The sequence below is a fragment of the Montipora foliosa genome, chromosome 4, assembly GCF_036669935.1.
Source record: "Montipora foliosa isolate CH-2021 chromosome 4, ASM3666993v2, whole genome shotgun sequence".
In the NCBI taxonomy this organism is placed as follows: domain Eukaryota; kingdom Metazoa; phylum Cnidaria; class Anthozoa; order Scleractinia; family Acroporidae; genus Montipora; species Montipora foliosa.
In genome coordinates, this window is record NC_090872.1 from 14406655 (window position 1) to 14426422 (window position 19768).

At 39.6% G+C, this 19768-nt stretch overlaps 1 protein-coding gene across 1 annotated transcript in view; it reads left to right on the top strand.

Annotated features, from left to right (window-relative positions):
• The window catches only part of LOC137999965 (dedicator of cytokinesis protein 1-like), a 60709-nt gene that overhangs the window by 14355 nt on the left and 26586 nt on the right, over positions 1-19768 (top strand). The window contains exons 10-36 of the mRNA XM_068846015.1: positions 168-316; positions 1332-1449; positions 3765-3825; positions 4861-4932; positions 5214-5289; positions 5442-5527; positions 6014-6057; positions 6245-6326; positions 7095-7148; positions 7751-7824; positions 8312-8410; positions 8901-8973; positions 9399-9502; positions 10301-10466; positions 11026-11123; positions 11462-11545; positions 11712-11812; positions 12555-12639; positions 13228-13280; positions 14645-14759; positions 15094-15164; positions 15651-15763; positions 16617-16744; positions 17114-17209; positions 17629-17822; positions 18818-18896; positions 19366-19466. Of these exons, the coding sequence (XP_068702116.1) occupies positions 168-316; positions 1332-1449; positions 3765-3825; positions 4861-4932; positions 5214-5289; positions 5442-5527; positions 6014-6057; positions 6245-6326; positions 7095-7148; positions 7751-7824; positions 8312-8410; positions 8901-8973; positions 9399-9502; positions 10301-10466; positions 11026-11123; positions 11462-11545; positions 11712-11812; positions 12555-12639; positions 13228-13280; positions 14645-14759; positions 15094-15164; positions 15651-15763; positions 16617-16744; positions 17114-17209; positions 17629-17822; positions 18818-18896; positions 19366-19466 (2576 nt within the window). The remainder of the gene's footprint in view (positions 1-167; positions 317-1331; positions 1450-3764; positions 3826-4860; positions 4933-5213; positions 5290-5441; positions 5528-6013; positions 6058-6244; positions 6327-7094; positions 7149-7750; positions 7825-8311; positions 8411-8900; positions 8974-9398; positions 9503-10300; positions 10467-11025; positions 11124-11461; positions 11546-11711; positions 11813-12554; positions 12640-13227; positions 13281-14644; positions 14760-15093; positions 15165-15650; positions 15764-16616; positions 16745-17113; positions 17210-17628; positions 17823-18817; positions 18897-19365; positions 19467-19768) is intronic.

The window sequence follows — 19768 nt, forward strand, 5'->3', positions numbered from 1 at the left end:
CCCCCTAACCGTTAACTGATTAGGCCTTGCTGCATCTCTTGACAGTGAACAATCCGGGGGCGTCGCTTTGAGCCTTGTGCCTTTGATTATTTTTTGAAAATAATGATTACCATTCTAATACGTTCTGTAAGGGCAAAACTTTGTTTAAGAGGTTCTTCTTTTCTCAGGGAAGGGGAAACTTTAAGAAGAGACCGTCTCGTGTCAGCACCATCATGCACCATGCATATTTGAATGTTACAAGCTTTGTTTGCAACATTGATGAAAAGTGTCAGGTGTTTTTCTCTATTTATGATGCCAGAGAAGGCAGGTTCATCAGGTCTGTTGATAACAAAAATTTGCTGTGAGAAACACATCAACTATGAAAGACATTAATAAAATGAAATAAAACATCGTAGAAGTTGACTCTGGCTAAAAGATGAATAACTTGGATGTTCTAAATGTGGGTAAAAAACGGAGCGTGAAAAATCTTAAAAATTCTTATAAATGACTGGGAGAATTGAAAATGCAATAGTACATGTACACCCAAATGGAACTCTCCAAGGTTGTTGTATATTGTCTGTGTCTTTCATAGATATTATTGATTGTAATATTCAGGATAACTAGGATAGCAAATGGGGTTTGAAGCACGGAAATTTGTTAACTTAAGCATTAACTGAGTTGGCAAAAGTAAATTGACTACTGTAGCCTAGGAAGTTGAAAAAAATTGATGTTAAATTGAGTGTAACCCCTGCATTAGGATTACACTCAAAACAGCTCAAGTGTTCCTCTGACGAGCGGTTTAATGAGTTCATTATTGCAAATTTGCTTTCAGTAATCAATTCAATAATCTGTTCGTTGGATTAATAATGCAAAATTTAAATTAAGCCTCAGTTCAAAACTAGAATTTTGATTGGAATGTTACTGGCTTCCAGTGTGAGGCCGAGGTGAGAATTTGACAAGTGTATCAATCTTTTCATAATCTGCCAAGGTCGTCAACAAGCATAATTTGCCTTTCTTTATAAATTCATTTCTCTGTCCAAACTTTGGAAATCGAAAACATAGTGTCCCAAGTTTGAGGATACTGATAACATTATGGAAAGCTAATGTTGCTTGAGTGAAATGAACATTGTTTGACAGATTATACAAATTAGTAAACCTGTGAAAATTTCTCCCCTCGGCCTGGCACGAGTTGTTAAAAAAAAGGTTATCTTGGTTTTATGTAGAAGTGACATTTTTTTTTAATAAAAATGCAATTACAGTACTAGTTTTCAGAAGAAAAAAATTGGTGGAATGATAAAGATTAAATATTGCATAATGTTGAGTGACCTTGAACTTTTCTCTCCTATTTATAGTGAAAGGTTTCTAGTTTGTGTCAGCAAAAGTGGCAGCACGCAGAGTTTAAACAAGAGTGACAGCTCACAGAAAGTGAACCAAGCCCAGAAAGTGGAAAACTCTTCCTGTGTGTTCACTGTAAGTATACTTCCCTGGAAACTGTGTTCTTTTCAGAGTTTTACCCTCAAGTTCCAACAATCCCTCAAGGTAAAGAGCAGAAGAGTAGGAGGGCTTAAAGAAGACACAGTTTTTGAGTAGATGTCGGTGTTGTTAATAATTATTTATTTATTTATTTATTGTCAAACCAAATTCTCCACATTTGAGCTGACCAAATTGCTGCTCAGTTTGTTTGATTTTTAATACCTCTATAATGACTGGTATCTTTCATGAAGAATGGAAGTGCTCAAACGTAGTATTAGTCTTCAAACGAGGAGGCCGTACTAACCTAGACAATTACCGTCCTATTTCAAAGTCTTTGAAAGGATTACTTATGATCAACTTTTGCTTTTCTTATGGATAATAATCTACTCTCCTCTCACCAGTCAGGCTTCCAGTCGCTCCAATCTACAGTTACCTCATTACTTGAGGCAACTGAGGATTGGGCATATAATAGCTAGATCAGGGGTGCAGGGATGGCACCGTAGTGAGAGTACTCGCCTCCCACCAATGTGGCGAGGGTTTGATTTCCTGACTCGGCCTCATATGTGGGTTGAGTTTATTGGTTCTCTACTCTGCACCGAGAGGTTTTCTCGGTACTCCGGTTTTCCCTATTCTCAAACACCAACATTTGACTTGATTTGCATTATGTTAAATTATTTCAGTTTACAGTGTCCCCAATTAGTGCTCTCTCGCTAGAACGACTAGACGCTCATAGTCCTTTCCTTTCCTTTTCCATAGTATTCTTGGATCTTAAAATAACCTTTAATACAGTGGATCACAGTATTCTGATTTCTAAGTTGGCTGTGTATGGCATAAGGCACGTCAATTGAGTGGTTTAAATCATACTTATCTGAACGCAATGAGAAATGTTTCCATGGCTCTCTTTCCAACAATTGTGTATTGTCCTGTGGTATCTCTCAGGGGACAATTCTGGGACTGCTCCTTTTTCTCCTATAAATTTAAGGATCTGCCAAATTGTTTCTCACATTCATAGCCCCAAATGTATGCGGATGACACCCACTTGATGCTTTGAGGCAATAATATTGAACAGTATTCATCTTTACAACTGTATCTCAATAAAGATCTTGCCAGTGTCAGTGAGTGGCTTATAGCTAATAACTTTTCACTAAATAAACCTGAATTTATGTTAATTGGCTCTAAGATCTAAGATCGTTTGACCATTCCCCCTCTCTACAAATTTGACCGAGCCCAGATAAGCCAGTTCCCTAGCACCAAATCTCTTTGTATTTATATCGACGAAAATCTGACTTGGAATGTTCACATCAAAAATCTATCTAAGAAGATTGCTTCTGGCAGTGGGGCCCTGAAGCACATTCAACCCTTTGTTCCTCACAGAATGCTGCGATTTATTTACAATAATAAATAAAACTCTTGCCAATAAACTCCAAAATTTACAAAACCTTGCTGCTAGAGTCCTAACCTCTGCCATCTAAGTAACACCAGTACTGAATATCTGTTTCAAGTATTGAATTGGAGAAAGCTTGAATCCAAGTATCAGATACAAAAATCTTGCACGGTGTATAAATCTTTAAATGGCCTGCTTATCTTCAATATAGATTTGTCGAGTGTAGCACCATTACTGGCTATTCTCTTCTCAACACTGAAGATAAACTTGCTGTCCTCCCCCTTCCCCACACCAACTTTCTTAAAGAACGGTTTCAGGTAGAGTGGTGTAGTGTTATGAAACAGTTTGCCAACTCACTTGCGGTGGGTAGGATCTCTAGCATCTTTTCATGCTGGCTGCAGTGGCTTCTTTAATGTAATTGCTTAAGTTAAACACGGCAGTTTACTGAATTTTCTGTAGTTTTAGATAGCTTCTAAATATTACGAATTTTTAACTAGCATTTTTGTAAGTAGTACCCAATGTAACTGATAAGAATACCGTGGATAATGAACTACTTGACGGTTTACATAGTGTGGCGGATTTCAATTCGGGGCAGCTAAAGGGAAATTCAGTTGTTGGTCATGGGGGTGTTGAAGTGGACATGCTTTCAAGCCCCCTAACCGTTACTGATTAGGCCTTGCTGCATCTCTTGTTAGTGAACAATGTGAACAGCCTATACTTCTACGGGGCTTGGGTGAAGTTTGAGGGAGGGTTGGGAGGGCAAGCAGTATTGACTGCTTGCTATTTGGTTGGGCCAGCGTAAGATTAATTTTCCAAAAACTTGTGTGATAAGGCTATCTGACCGACCAGTTTTTAAATCTACCATCTACTACTTTTGCACAAGATTGCTAGTAAAGAAATATTAATGAAAATTGTCATTTTTTCACAGGACCTTGGAAGTAGAGATGTAAATGCAGATGCCTATCTTGTGGCTCACATTGTAAGAATAGGTATAGGACGTTTTTTTTTTCTTAACTGCATTTCACAAAGGAGCGCGCATGCATATAGTGATGGGGTCATACACATTGTGCGAGCCCTCTTTAACGTGGGCTTTTTTCTCTGCTACTTGACCAGTTGTATACAAAAATCTGGTTTTATCAACGGAGTTGATAATGTAAATTGACCACCTCACAGAGACTCTAAAAGCTGACGTTTCGAGTGTTAGCCCTAATCGAGCGTTAGCCCTTCGTCAGAACGAATCCCTAAACCCTAACCCATTCGCTCTGATGAAGGGCTAACGCTCGAAACGTCAGCCTTTAGAATCTCTGTACGGTGGTCAATTTACATTATCAACTCCGTTGATACTGTAAAACCAAATTTTTGTATACTACCGATACAACACCACAGTTTCTTTAGAAACTACCCCCTTCATTACTGGACCAGTTGGTTGGTTTCTAGCCACAGTAGTTGACTGCATGTTCCTCATTTGGTGGAGCGCTGGACTATTGTGTTGGAGGGCATGAGTTTAAAGTCTGGGCCCGTCTGACCAAAACCAGATTAGTGACTGCCTTATTTTCATGCAGACACCGGATTTCGGTGATGCATTTACATGTATGAGCAGGGTAATTGACGGAAAAAAGTGACCAGTGAGACTGGAACTTTATATTTCATTTGATTCTCGTGCACTTATTCACCTATTCACCCACTCACTCTCATGTCAAAAGTATCAAAGGATAAACTCAACAAACCTACCGTACATGTAAAACCTAAGTTAAACTTATTAGGAAGCTACTAGAGTGGAAACTACTGTAACTGCACAATGAACTGTTGTTGTAGATTTAGCCTGTCCTGTGCTCGCTAGCAACGTCAAAATTTCTGATAACCACTGTTTTAATACTGCCAACAAGTAAAATTGTATAAATTGTTTGAGAGCAAAATATCAGTTTTTATCCCTAAAGGTTGCATGGTAAAATCTACCCCGAAGTAACCGTTCGTAGAGTAGTTTTGCAGTTTGTAGTAAACTGCCACTTGTTTGTTCGTTGTAGGAAAAATGCTCACAGATACGTCTTCGAAAAAGGTGGCTGCATCGTCATACAGAAGGCCGTTTGGATGTGCTGGTTGGTTTTCTGTACAAAATACTTATTTTGCAAATTATGAGGAACACTTTTTTTGTCAGTAGTAAATTGACAAAACATTTTAATGATCTAGTTACCAAACTTGGGGGCCGGGGGTCATCTTCATGTAGATATCGGGAAACTTCGTCACCAAGTTGTTTGCTACTATCATCATATGCAGAGTGAAAATTACAAGGTGGTGAATCAACTGGATAACTGGTCCATCAAAACAGTGTATCAGGAATGTAGAAAATACTAATCTTTGTGTCTGTAATATTATTTAGTGCTGGACGTAGTCGACGTCTTAACCGGTCGAGAGGAGAATTTAGAAGAGAAATTATTTTACATGCCGATCTTTACGTAAGTAAACTTGTCTGGTAAACTGTCAGTTTGGACTTCAAAATGTTCGCTCTCGTTTATTGTGAAGTTTCAGCTTCTGGTTACGCTTGCGACAATTTGGTTGTAAATTATTTTATCGTAAGCGAGAAAGTCCTTTTTGCTGGTGGTTTCAGGTGTGGAGATAGCGATTTTTGGACAGTTCACGAAAGTGTTATCAAAAAGCAGACCAGTAAATACAGCGCAACAAGCTCGGGAAGCGGTAAGTTCATTAAAAAAACACAAACAAAGAAAACAAAAAAATACAAAAATTTCACAACAACTTATAGTTTTGTACTTTCATTACTAGGATTTGTTATTCAGTTTTCGTTCAGCTTTAAGTACATGTAGCTTTTTTACTTATTTCACTACCGACGCTCAATAATTGGCTGCAAGATTTCGCACTTTTTTCCGCCAGTCGTAAGCGAAACCAAAAACAAGCGTGTCTTTGCTCGCATTTGTTTTCCCGCGCTTAGTTCGGCTACGTGTCTTCTTCTAATTGGTTCATTGGGTTGATTTTGTCCGTTGTTAAAGGCCAAAGCAATTTCTTTGGTCAGTCTTTGCTTTTGCAATAGTCGATAAAGATTCTCTCCACAGTAATTTACTAAATTTTGAAGAAGTGAAAAGCAATTGCTGTCATCACTTGATTTATCTTTTTATTTTGTGTTTCCATGGTGTTTCAAATTGTGTTTTCTCTCTTTTATCCTAGGTATTTACGTTTCCTTGAGGATGTTTCATGGTGACCTCGACAAGGTAAAGCAGCGCATTCCATTTGTAAAAGGCCCCACTGTCACGACTTGACATTTTCACAGCGTGCAAAAACTTCTCGAATTGGAGTTGTCAAACGGTGTCTTCGCTTGTGTTCGATCTGCTTTAAGGGTTGTCACGTCTGAAATAATAATAATAAATTTTTTCACTTGAAATTTGTTTAAATTCAAAGGTTCAACACGAAAATCCGCTTCTGTTACCCAAGGGAATTCCAATTGTTAGAAAGTTAGGCTTTCCAGACGTCATTATGCCAGGTGTGTCATGGTTTTTTTGTATTTTTGGATTATTGGAGGAGATTTTTTCAATTCCACCCACACCCAGGGTGATTTCACTCGGCAGAGAGGAATCCTTCCGGACATATCGGCCAGCCTCGATCCCTTCTCTGCCATGTTGGTTCTAAACAACTGACGAGATCGTCGCTCCAGCGCCTTCGGGAGTGTCCTCTTTGTCGTGCCCGGCTGATTGGAGTACAATCTCTTACTCGTAATGTCCACCTATCATCTTTAAACCTCGAAATGACCATCCCGTCTGTGCTCTGAGGTCCTTCTTTTTCAATTAAGTTAGAAAATAATCAACTTTATGTTGTCTGGTTGTTTGATATTTCAGTCCTAGCCGTGTGTGGGAAGAGTATGTTCCAAATCTTGCCTTCTGAAGCTTAGTGGTAGGGCTTGCGAAATAGTAATCACGAAGGTCTTGCATGAAATTTACCAGCCCGATAAATTTGTTTTACTGAAAAAAATACACACGCACGTAGAGCGAAGTCGTAGACGATAGATTGTTGCTAGACCTGTATTAATCGATGTTCCGCCTCGGGCAAGCTCGGAACAAGTCCGAAAATATTCGGATGCTCTGCCATTCAGCTTTGGAAGACTCGAGGGAGCTTCTGGCCGGTGTACTAGCGTCAAGGTGACATACGTCAGTGCTGTCGAACAGAGAGAACTGCTGTCGAACTGTCGAACAGAGAGCAGATAAAACTGATGATGTGGTGCCGGCAAAACGTGATTCTATTTCTACTGTTTCAGGTGATATTAGGAATGATGTATATGTCACTGTGGAGAGGGGAGAATTCGAAAAAGGTATCGGCAACGTGTTCTGGCTTGAAAAATATTATAATAAAGCGATCATTCTGGTTTATTTGGTTTAGAGTAAGTGCATTACCTGAGCATAGCCTTATAACGCCATGATTACAGAGACCTGGATTTTTAAGAAGGCAATTCAGTATCACAAATCCCGCATCCAATAAACGTTTGGACGTTGTTTGGAAGTAAAATATGATCCGCCGTTGATTCAAGAGAAACACACACAGCTGAACACAACAAACAACATAACTGTTTGCGTGTTTTTTTTTTTTTTACCAAAAATGTTGACAGCTCTGAGATGGCATGAACGCTTTGGGGAAACTTGAGGAATAAAATCGCAAAAGTAACAAAACGGGTTGCGTCATAACCACTAGTAATGCCGTCCAACGGGGCTTAACTTTTGTGACGAGCGCAAGCTCGTGGTTAACTACTATATGCGCCTCTAATTGAACTGAAATTCTCGAATATTTAGGCGTGGCTTGCCTTTGGCATCCAGCTTAACAAGCAGTGATCAACGAAAAACCCACTGGACTGGTTATTCGGTACGCGTTTTTGGTTTCTTTTCAAATAGAGATAAACGACTGTTTGCCGCATTTTAGGATCAGGGAAGACTACTTCGAAGAATGTTGAAGTCTCCATGTGCGTTCTTGGACCAAAAGGGAGGGTCATCAAGGTAACTAGGGCATCAACTGCAAATCAAGTGTAACTATATACAGGGACGAGACTAGAACTTTATATTTCAGTTGATTCTCGTGAACTCACTTACTCACTCATTTACTCACAACCTAGTTCCCAGGGTCTCTTTGTCGATGACAATGAAGACCCTGGGAACGAGGTTGATTTAATCATTCAACCACTCACTTATTTACCCACTCACCTTCTCTCCCACCCATCAAACCTGGACCACATTGGTGGAAGGTGATTTCTCTAACCACTGCGCCAACACGCCCTCCTCCCCCCTCCCTTCTCCCCCCTCCCTTCTCCCCCTCTGATGGCAGCATAGAAACGTTTGTTTGTGCACTTTGACTTCAAACGCACACGGGACAAGAAAATTAGGTTTCGTTTGTAGAGAGGGAGCCGGGAAGAGAAGGCCGTTGGAGGCCGTCAAAATAGGAAATAAATACCGGTACCACCTAATGATGAAGGCTTGATTGTTTCAGGATTGCGTGTTTCTCGGTGCTGGAGGGGCCAGTGCCACTGAATATCAATCCGTTATATTCTACCACAACAGCAGCCCGAAGTGGAATGAGACAATAAAGGTACAGTAGGCTCGCAACCTGAAGGCGCTGCAAATTAATGGTTGGTGAAGTATGAGCAACATGGGTGGAGCAAGTTTTCGGCTTATTTTCTCTGCCATATCCTCTTAGGTGTCGCTTAAACGTTTGACATCTCGAAAACGTTTGATTTAAAGGTTAGAAAAGGTAGTCAGTTTGGTGGCCTGAGCTATTCTGCAGGGATTTCCTAACTTAAAAATCTTTGAGGAGACTGGTGCAAGTATGGTATTGTGCCAATGCATGGTTTCCACATACCACTTGGAAAGAAGATACTAATTTGTAAAGCTATTGAATGCTGGACTTAAACTAAGTGACATTTGTTGACAATTATGGTGTTTTTTTTTTTTTGAGAGGCCAGTTGGGCTTTGTCCTTTGTTTCGATTACAAATTATGACAGCATCCACGATATTGAATTCACTTCATAAGTTATATCTTCTTACTCCGTAACTTATCTTGTTTGTTTTGCAACGAACAGATTCAGCTCCCGTTTGACAAGTTTCTTGGTGCTCACTTGAGGTTTGGCTTCCGGCATCTATCCAAGTTCGAAGGTATTATGTAAAAGCCAATTACTCTGCTATATACAGATAAGATCTTGAACCAATTGAATGCCTTTTTCGAGGGCCAGCTTTCTTGGCAACGAAAACATTTTAATATTTGTCGTGCTTTTTTGGGAACGGCCTTCTAAGCGTTCGAGTTTCTCTAAGCACGGTCGCTCCTTAAAATAGTAGTTCTCAGACTTAAGGGCGTTGAAAAGTTGAGCGAAGCCCTTGACCGACTTAACAAAGCCCGCAAAAGCGACACCAGCCGCTACCGATGCTTTTTGAACCGTTCCAAACTGCGTTTTCAACCCAGAATAAAAAATAAATAAATAACTAAAACTACTGAAAAGAACACAATCTTACTTTGCCCCGTTTGATGCACGAGCATTGTATTGTGAATAGTACTTATTTTTCTCTCGATTCCTTTACTTTAGAAAAGGACAAAGCTGACAAAACCTTTGGTTTTTCGTTTGTAAGTCTGATGCAACCTGATGGTACAACGATATCCGATGGAACTCACGAATTGTGTGTGTATAAGGTAAGTATTTAGACCATCCATCCAACTTCACTTAAGGCTCGTTTTCAGGTTGAGTTCAAGGTCAAAGTCTTTCTTATGAAAACAGTTTCCATTAGTGTCGAAAGTAAATGCCGAATTTCCATCACTGAGATTTCGCTTCAATTAAACTTGAAAGGTTTTAATTTTGCCCGTTAAAAATGCCTTCGGCAACTAAATTTACGCTTAAAACGTACGAGGACAAGATCGGAAAAGGAAGGGAGATTCGGTCTCTAAACAACTTCCCCTTTAAGGGAACCTCCACTAAAGCAACAAAATAACTTTGAACCACAGAACATGTAATGTTTACAATTGAAAGTGTTCAAAATTACAATTTACAATTGAAAAAAGTGAACTTCAAAACGCTTGTTTTGGCTTTCAGATTTCCCGGGCGCCGCCATCTTGAATAACTGTAACTTGTCGTGATTGTCCAATTGTTTCAGAACAAACGCTCTTTGTGTCAGAACAATAGGGCAACCACGACACGTGGCAAGAAAGAAAGCACAAGAAAGCCAAAACAAGCGGTTTTGAAGTTCATTTTTTCCGGATACAAAAGCTTTCATTTTTAAAACGTTTGAACACTTTTAACTGTAAACATTATGTTCTGTGGTTTAAACTTATTTTGTTGTTTTGGTGAAAGTTCTCTTTCCCAGTTGCTACATGTAGGTTACTGGGTTTATATTCGCATTTGGCAGAAAGATCCATTTTATCGACGTGAGATATTCAAGAGTTAACGCGACGCGCTATAATTGATGCAGTGTGTTCTTTGTGACTGTCTTTCAGTACGATGCAAATTGCTTCTACGATTCAATGACTTACATTCATATGCCGTCAAGCATGACTCAATTTGTGAACCACACCAATACTTCATCGGACAGACTTGTTCGTAATACCAAAGATACCTTCGTCATCAAAACGATCGTCTGTTCCACAAAGTTAACGCAAAATGGTGAGACATGTTTGCTTTAATACCGGCGTTGTTCCCTTGTTTTCTTTGCAAGTAGTACTTTCATTCAAGATTTCAGAAAATAATGAATTATTTGTTTTTCTGTGAGTTTTATTCCTTGATTATTTCCTTGATTGACGTTCGGTTTTATTTCCATGTTCTTTGCGTGGAAGAGTGAACTCTTGTGCTTTCTTGACTGGCGTGCAGCCGTGCACAACTAGGGATAGCACTTCATACTGTGCTCTTATCAATTGCAAGGCTAACACATCAACGCCATCAACATCATGACGTCACCATCTGCGTCATCGTCACCATCATCATCATCATCATTATCATCCGCGTCGTTGTCATCGTCATCAACGTCATCATCTATGTCATCTTTATCAAAACTGCCGTCACGAGTCCAATTGTGTGGGGCAAGGTTATCCGACAATGGGGATGTTAAAATAACCGGTTAGGTCGCCTCGAGCTCCAGGAAGGACAGTATGTTCAGCTTGCATCTGTCTGTTACACACCACGCTTTGTGAATTTCTCATTTTCACTGTTTTTTTTTTTTTTTTAGTGGATCTTGTCGGCTTGCTGAGATGGAAAGCAAAAAAGCGTGAGATACCAGCAGTATTGACTTCCTTGTTAAAAATTGATGGCGAGGAAATAGTCAAGGTACGTTTCTCGTGCTCATGTGTCAGCTGGATCCTATACGTAAAACAAACTAAATTAACAGGCTTCGGTATTTTCCCTATTTCTTTTGGATTTATGAAGAAATGTTTATTTGAAGTGCGGTTTATATACAAAAGATTGAAGTGATGCTCGCACTTATCAGCAATTGTCTCGTATAGACATTTGAAAATTTCAAGTGGTTTCAACGGTTTTCGAACACATGACCTCAGCGATGCCGGCACAATGCTCTGCCGACTGAGCTATGAAGCCACCCACTTGGGAGCAGTTCTGATAAGTGCGATCATCACTTCAATCTTTCTTTTCTTGGATTTCTTTGGCAGTTTCTTCAAGACATTTTCGATGCACTTTTCGCCATTTTGAATGAGGGTGCAGAGCAGTATGGGAACCTTGTATTTCGAGCTTTGGTAAGTCCACATCCAGACCCCATCCCACCCCTCCCCCCTAAAAAAACGTAAAAGCGCCAACGACGAAGTTGTGGAGGCGGCTCACAGTTGATTGATGATGTGACTGTCAAACTCAGGCTTACTGTTCACAGTGTTTGACAACTTTGTGTCTTAACGTTTATTTCAGGTTTTCATAATTTGCCTCCTTTCGGCTGAAAAATATCAACATTTTCAAGACGTATTGACAACGTACATTGAAAAACACTTCAGCGCTGCAATGGCACACAAGTATGTTTGTAAATAACACCATTCCTTCTAGTTATACTGGGAAAAGGTAGGTTTCTATTTGGGTGTTGAAAGTAATTATTCGATTTTGTTTTTGTTTTTGTTTTTGTGGCTGTTTTTGTGCTACAACGCTTGGTGGTTGGCTTATAAATTTCGTCCAATTTTCCCTGATAAGCAGAGAAAATAATGCAAAACAAAACAAATTGCGTTCGCTTTGCAGTCATTTTTGTCTCATTCAAAAGTAGGGTTGATACGGTCAGGGAAAAATGTAGGAAAAACAAAAAAAAATTCAAAGTCAGTGAAAAGTCAGGGAATTTTATTTTTGGTAAACAGTTCACAAGATTTTGCGCACAAAATCCCGTGAAAAGTGCAAAGAGGTCGGAAAAGAAAGAGAAAACTATTGATGGCCTTCAAAAGAAGCTGAAGCAAATGTGATTAATTACCGCATGTAAGGTGAATGAAAATTGTTTAGAGGCCAGGGAAAAGCCAGGGAATTGTTTTGTTACTAAAAATACAACCCTGAAAACTCCTCTTTTGCTGTGATTAATTAAAGAAGATATTTAAGACTTGCTTTGGGACTGCTTTTTGCAGAATGTGGCTCACGAAATCAGATGAAACCGGGATATAACTCCATGCAATAGCAAAGCGGGCTTTCCTTTTTGACTCCATAATAATCAAATATTGTTTATACCTTTTATTTCTTTTATGAATTTTGTAAAATTGGTCTTTCCTTTTTATTTCTTAGGAAATTAATAAGCTGTTTAAGACAGGCCTTGGTTTACAATGCAGGGGAAAACGACAAGATGGAGAACCTTAGAAATACCATGACGGTTAGTGTTTTTCGAAGGGGATTTCTGAGTATTGAAGGGGAATTTTATGAGAAGGATATCAGTACGAATCTAGTGAGTGCCCGACTGATTTGATACTTCCCACCGGAAAGGTCGTGACGTTAAGCATCTGCCTTCCGTGCGGGAAGTCGTGGGTGTCCGCGTATTGAAGGCAACTATCGCCTCGCAATAAAAAAATTGTCCTTTATTCCGTATCACGTCATTTCCTCCTCGCATCACGATTACGTTGAGCCTAAACGCAGCGAGTCACATTTAGTGTTCTGTTGAGGCGCTGAGGTCCCACCTTAGCTAACCAGTTTGCGGTTTTCATGATGACCTGAGCCGGTAACTGCTTTATTATGGGATGAAAATGGAGTGTCAAGTGCAACCAGTGACAGTTAAAAGCAAGCGGATTTTCTGCCTACAGATCGTCGACCAATTGTTTAGCCGCTCGGCCACGCAGTTGGTTGGTTACTCAGGCTGAATAACAACATTAAATAAGCCACTGATTGTGTAATTGAAATTATCGTAGTTTTTCGAGTCTGGTGACATAACAGCTAGCCTTTTATTTTCGATTTCTCTCTTGTACAGGCGTTAGAGTATCTTTTTAAATTTATTATTCAATCAAGAATGATGCTGATCAGGTATTTTCTTCTTACTATTGTAATTGTAACTTGTTTCCGTAAAATATACTCAAACCAAGATGGTTATTGCGTATAGTGTTAACGTAAGAAGTACGTCCTTCTAAGGAAAGCCTATTTTTTTCTCGCGTATACACCCTTTTAATAAGTCTAATATATGCCGTTTTCCGCTAATGACGTCAAACTCATGCTTTTAAAATTTATTCAGAAATGTACAAAGGCTTCAAACAAGAAAAGAAATCGGAAAAGTTTTAGTCCTTTGTACATTTCTAAATAAAATTTGGAAGCAAGAGTTCGACGTCATTAGCGGAAAACGGCATATATTAGACTTATTAAAAGTGTGTATGTTAGTGTCCTTTATTATAGAGTGTTTTCACGTCACGTCACGTCACGTCACGTCACGTCACGTCACGGAGGCCATGTTGGTGTACCAAAACAATCGAACGGCAGCTATCGGTGGAAAAACAAGGTTTCCTGTCACGTGAGTGAAAACACTCTATTAGGGAGCTTAGCTTTGTGCTAAGGACGGAAACCGGAAGTGAACATTTTGCTTGCCAGAATAGTCTTTTCAAATATTAAAAAGATACCTTTCAATACAAAAATGGTAGTATCAGGAAAAGTTATCAAGGAAATCAGCTAACTTCACGTCTCGTGCTTGAGCTCCTATTATTAGGGAGCTTGAGAAGGAGACGCCTTTTGTGCCACGGACCGAAACCGGAAGTGATCATTTGACATTGCACGGCAGTAATTTCTCCCAGATTTTTCAACTAACCGTCTCTAATAGTGAGACAATACTTAGAAATACAAGTTAAAAAAGAAAACGACCCACTTTCGGTTGTCGTCTTGTTTTTTTCCCTCTCTGTGTGAAGACTGTCGATCTCCAATAGTGCCTTTGGTTAAAAACATGTTAAGTCATTTTCGTGTTTCCTTTGTACGAAAACCAGTGTAGATCAACATTTTTAGAGGCGTAAAAACAGGTTGACACAGTAGAAAAGGGATGGGCGGTTTTTTTGAGTGTGTGAACCCAAAAAAAATTTTAGCCTCAATTTTTACCAGAGTATATACTTTTTGCCAAAATAAGGGGGGGGGGGGGGGGAGGGGCGGGCCCCCCGGGTCCCTCCCCTAGATCTGCCACTGGGTAGTCACCTCTATATTTATCGCGGGCTCAGTTTCTTTAGTAAGGATGAGCTTCCAGGTGCTGTCTTCCCTCAACATGTCAACACGGAGAAGTCTGATAATGACTATTCCCATGACTTACCGCGTGTCAACTGAAAATGCTTCCAAGAGTGTCCTAGTGAATGAACCAGTGACGTTTGAAACAGCGGGACCCAGCGAAAACAAAACCGTTCTTGTCGTTTTATTCGCAGCATGAAGCGTGAACGGGATGAAGCAACTCAAGATGCGTTCTCAAACGATCTCCATTCTGTATTCAAAGATCTTAACGAGTTGATGTCTTCCCGTCTTCCTGATGTTACAGTACAGGTATGTTAATTAAAACTTACGCTTGTCAGAACCGGAAAGGCGGCCATAGTACAGGCTACCTATAACCTCCTGTTGTTGTGTATCTTGACAGTAGTTCATAGGTGTGTACATATGTATCACCTACGGCCACCAGTACAATCGTAGTGGGAGGTTATTTTTTAGTTGTTTGAAGTGGGTTCTTGACTTCAGAAGAGGGGTTCAAAGAGGAAAACAAGCGTAATTCACGTGCGGGACGTCTCTTAGGGGTCGTCTGCAAGATAAGTGCATTTGATTGGATGGATATTGAGGGTAAATGAATGTACTGAATTTTCCTTGTTTTTTTTGTTATCAACAGACCTTAGCGATGCAGCATTTTGCTGGGATTTATCCAGAAGCGTTAAAAGTGTTTAACGTTGAAGAGCTGAGGTGGGCTAGCAAAATACATAGAGTCATGTCAGTAGTTCTGCTCGCGGCACTTATGACAATACCTTAAGAATAAGATGAGAGTAGATGGTCGTTTCCTTTCATGTAGTGGACTGTGAACGTGTGCTTCGTCAAGAGATCGTTCAGGGCTGTTTGTATTAATAGAATAAACGAACTGCTGTCCTGGTCCCAGGTTTTCAAAGCTTCCGGTGATAAATTCATCAAGAATTCATGAAGAAGTCACGTGTGATCAAACAAAAAATCTGCTGCTAGAAAATAACCTTGATTTCAAAAGAAAATACAAATGTGAATATCCTTCCTGCAGTAGTTTGTTGTCACTAGTTAAGTTTATATTGTAGATCCAAATTCAAAAATCTAACGCGTTTTTTATTGTTCCCTGGATATAACCCCTTTTGGCTTAAGAGACATTTTCGCGTTTTGATTATCTCCGGACTGGTTTATAACTTGATTGCTTATTTTTCCTTGCAGTCTCATCGCGAAGCAGTTTCTTCTTAGCGCTTCTGGAGATCAGAAACCCCTAGCCAGCAGTAGATTGCAGTTTATGGCGGCAACTGTCAAAAGTGAACTCTTCCATCAAAAGGGTATATGCCTCTAATAATGTTTGGGTTGCAGTGATTCTTTAAATGAAATGAATATATAACTGAAGTGCGGGTTTTAGACGAAAGAGAGAAATGATCCTGATCCTCGCATCTATGTGTATAATGTAAGTAATTGTTTCTTATAGACATCTTAAAAATTCAGGCGGCTACAACGCCACTCACTTGGGACCTTGTCAATTTATTGGGCCCATTTGTTCCAACTGGCTTCATATCTCAGTTGGCACAGCATAGCAGCAGCATCGCAGCGGTCATTGGTTCGAATGCTGGTTGAAGTCGCCTGAATTTTTCAGGTGTTTATTAAAGACGATTGTTTAACTGAATTGTCCATGAGATAAGTACGAGGATCACTTCTCTCTGTAGTAGTTCTTTAATTGACAGCAAACTTCGCGTTTGGCCATGGTGTCACACGCAATAACCTGGTACTTTTCACGAAATCCATAAATCTCCAGGATTGCAAGACTCAGCAAGAGGACTCTTCATGACGTGTTTCCAAATCGGGCGTTTATCTCTTTTCTTGCAATCCTGAACTGGGATGACACAAACTAGGCGATGTGGATTTAACATGCTATCGCTTCGGCATGCACCACTATGCGGAATGGAAGAATCTTAAGGAACCAAGCCTCTGCGCGCTTCCATACATAGAGGGTTTCTTTGATAAGTACATTTCTTCCCCGTTTTCTTGCCAACAAAGACGTTACAATGTTTTCCAGTTTTGTTGGCCCACGTCGACTTCGTGCACACATGTTAAAATCTCATAGTTAAGTAAAGAATGGCCTCAACACTTTGACATGGCACCAAAAACTTCGATATGTGTGAAAACCATCATGTTTTGCAGAATCAAGAAAAATCATCATTCCAGCTTTTGTGGCTAGTCTTCAAAAGCAGCTGTCGCAAAAGCAAGACATGAAGACGTGCGCTGAAATTCTGGGATCAATGCTGACATGCTTGCAGTCAGCAACCTCTGTAAGTAAACTAAACCAGAGTGTAGAATTGACTGTCTTTTGAAGTACACCCACACATTGAGGTTTACCACGTGTCGTGTAGACGGCACAAAGTGTCCCGTTATCTCGAACATTAAACAGATTCTTGACCAAACTGAAAAACGATGGGTTTTAGGGCTTCAGGGGACACTTCGTGATGTTTTCACATTGTACCAGAAATTGATTTTTTTGTGAGCGGTGATGTGCTAATTGGTCAAACAAGCAGTCCGACGTAAAGGCAACCTACCAACCTACCTACCTGGGACAAATATCAGACCTTTATACTTGTGGTTTGACAGACTTAGTTACCTCAGTTACCTCTGTTGCTAATGCCACTTTTTTATACCAACAGGGTCCAATTGAAGAGGATGTTTATCTGGTTACCAAGACTTTGCTTCAACCTGTATTTCAAACAGTAATGACAGTGGACAGGTCAAGCGAGTTGGCGGTATGTAAACCCATCACCGCATTTTTTTTGCTTCGTTCTTGGTTTTTTTTTTTTTTTTTCAAATCCTCGTCCACAAGAAATATCTTCTTGTGGAAATTTTGGTGACAAATTCTGTGAGCTTTTGTGGAAGAGTAAATTTGGGACATTAATAGTTAGAATTAACAATTATTCGCCTCAGGCTCAGTGATTATCGGTGAATATTCACCGAGACGAAGTCAACTGAATCACCGATAATCACTGAAACATTTCAACGCGAAATCATCTTCACTTACAGTGGCAAAACGACTACTGGCAGCCATTTTGTCCGTCGAGGTGATTATCGGCTGATAATCCGAGATAGGGAGCCAATGAGAGCGCGCGAGTTTGTATAATCACCTGTGTATTTATACTAATTACTGTTATTCCCTTAACTTTTTCAGAGACATTTTTTAGCAGTGTTGACAAATCTGCTTTGGATAATGACCGAAGAGCATTACCAGCGATTTCTAAGAGAGTTTAACAGCAACAAGGGACTCAAGGACTTTCTAGTGAACGTGTTTGTAGTGTTCACTGAAATTGTGAAGCGTGGAATTTTCTTAAAAGACTGGATTGTCATTATCGTGTTAGGAAACAGGTAGGTAACCTGAGATTCGGCTCAGTTTTAGAGTGACCAATTCCCGCTATTTTACCCACCTTCTCAGGGAAGACTAAAAACGTTTCGCCTTAATGGAGGCCAAAAAATAATCCTTTAGTTTTGTATTAAAGATATTTCATTGGTGTACAGCGAAGGATTCATAGGATGGAAACTTTCATTCTTTTCAAGATTGGAAACTTTTCTTTCCCGTAAAAGAATAGAAGCTGTGATATCAATAGCTTGTACTTACTGCTAGAATTTCTTCATTATTTTGTCGTTGACTGGTCAGGAATGTTCTATGTGTGGGCTAAAAATCAAAAGACGCAGATAAACAATTGCCAGGCAGGCCAACGAGGCACTAAATCCTTTTCACACACTACTGTATCAAATTTAGTAGTTTGCGAATCTTTCAATCAGACTGGCTCATGCACTCGCAGTCGATTGAGTTGGTGGTAAATGGTGAACTTCAAACAAACAAACAAAGTTTTCATATACCCAGGATGGCCCATAGAGCAACTTAGTTGATATCCTGTCCTTATGAGGGACCCTGCACATAACAATATTTACAATCATCTTAAGTGATTAAACGTCGACTAAAATATGAGGAGTGAAACTTGTAATACAAAAACACCGATATCCACCCACATCATCCCCCACCCCATATTTAAAATTATATCTCATGAAAAAAAAAGTGTATAAAGGTAAATAAATAAATTTATTAATTAAATTTAATTTAAAATGAAAGTTGGTTTAAACTGATTGAAATATCTAAGAAGTATCTTTACCAAGCGACTTTTGAAGGTACTTTGAAGATTTCCTTGATTTCTTTAAATAAATTATAAGTGATTTCGGGTTGTCCTGACATACGGTGTTGGGCTTGTCTTTATGAATCGCGACTCTACCTTTTCAGTTGCCATTCCGAATTTGTGAAAATTTTCGTAATTGCTGCAAAATGAGGGATTCTCACTTTATCTAGTTTTCATTCTTTTTGTCAGCGTGATCCTGAGGGCCATTCAAAATTTTTCGCAAGCTCTTGTCGACAACTTTTCTGGCGATGACAACTTTGATTATCAGGTAACCGAGTCGTCCTTTTTGAGTATAGCACTGCCGTCAAACAAATCCCCGTTTTTTCATTTTTCTTTCATTTCGAAGGCATGATTTCGAGACACTCGCTTTTAAAAATGTAATTTGGCGAAGACCGTTTTTTTTCCAATACAACACATGTAGGTTGAAAAGTGACATATCTGTCTGCGGAGAACTGGACTAGGTTTTATGCCTTGCACTGTCGATTCATTGAGTTTGTAACGCCGCAACCATTTCCAAGATCCCAACTTTGCCGTTCTTTTGAAAGATCAGCTTTTAAGCAAAAGGCAAAATTAAAGGCAGTTTTACAACTTCATGAAACCCCCAAGAAAAGGGACGCGAGAGGTTATTTTAACGAATCTCCTGCCGCAGGTATGCTAAACCAGCCCCAAAAGGAACGTACTAATCACTCCATTCGAAAGCCGGCTATTTATCATGATCTCGCTTTACTGCTCTTCAGCTCTGGAACAACTATTTCAATCTGTCAGTGTCCTTTCTGACTCAAACGCACCTGCAACTGGAAAATTTTACTGAAGTGAAGAGAAACAAGATCATTGACAGGTATTTGCATGGAGCATGGACCTTTCAATTTGTTACTTAAGTCATTTATTATTCATAAAACAAAACAAATCAATGACTTTAAGTGTTAATCAGATTTCTCCTCATTTATGACCTGAGTGCTAGTCACAGAGTCATAAACCTAACTGGATAGAAGGTGGCAGAGCTTCTTCCCTTCATTGGTTCAGTTAATTTATCTAGTAATTATTGGTTGTATACCCACTACAACATTCTCCTGATTTACACAACCGCTTCATTCAATTTTTCCGCTTAGCTTCCTCGTACTTAAGAAATAATAGTTGGAA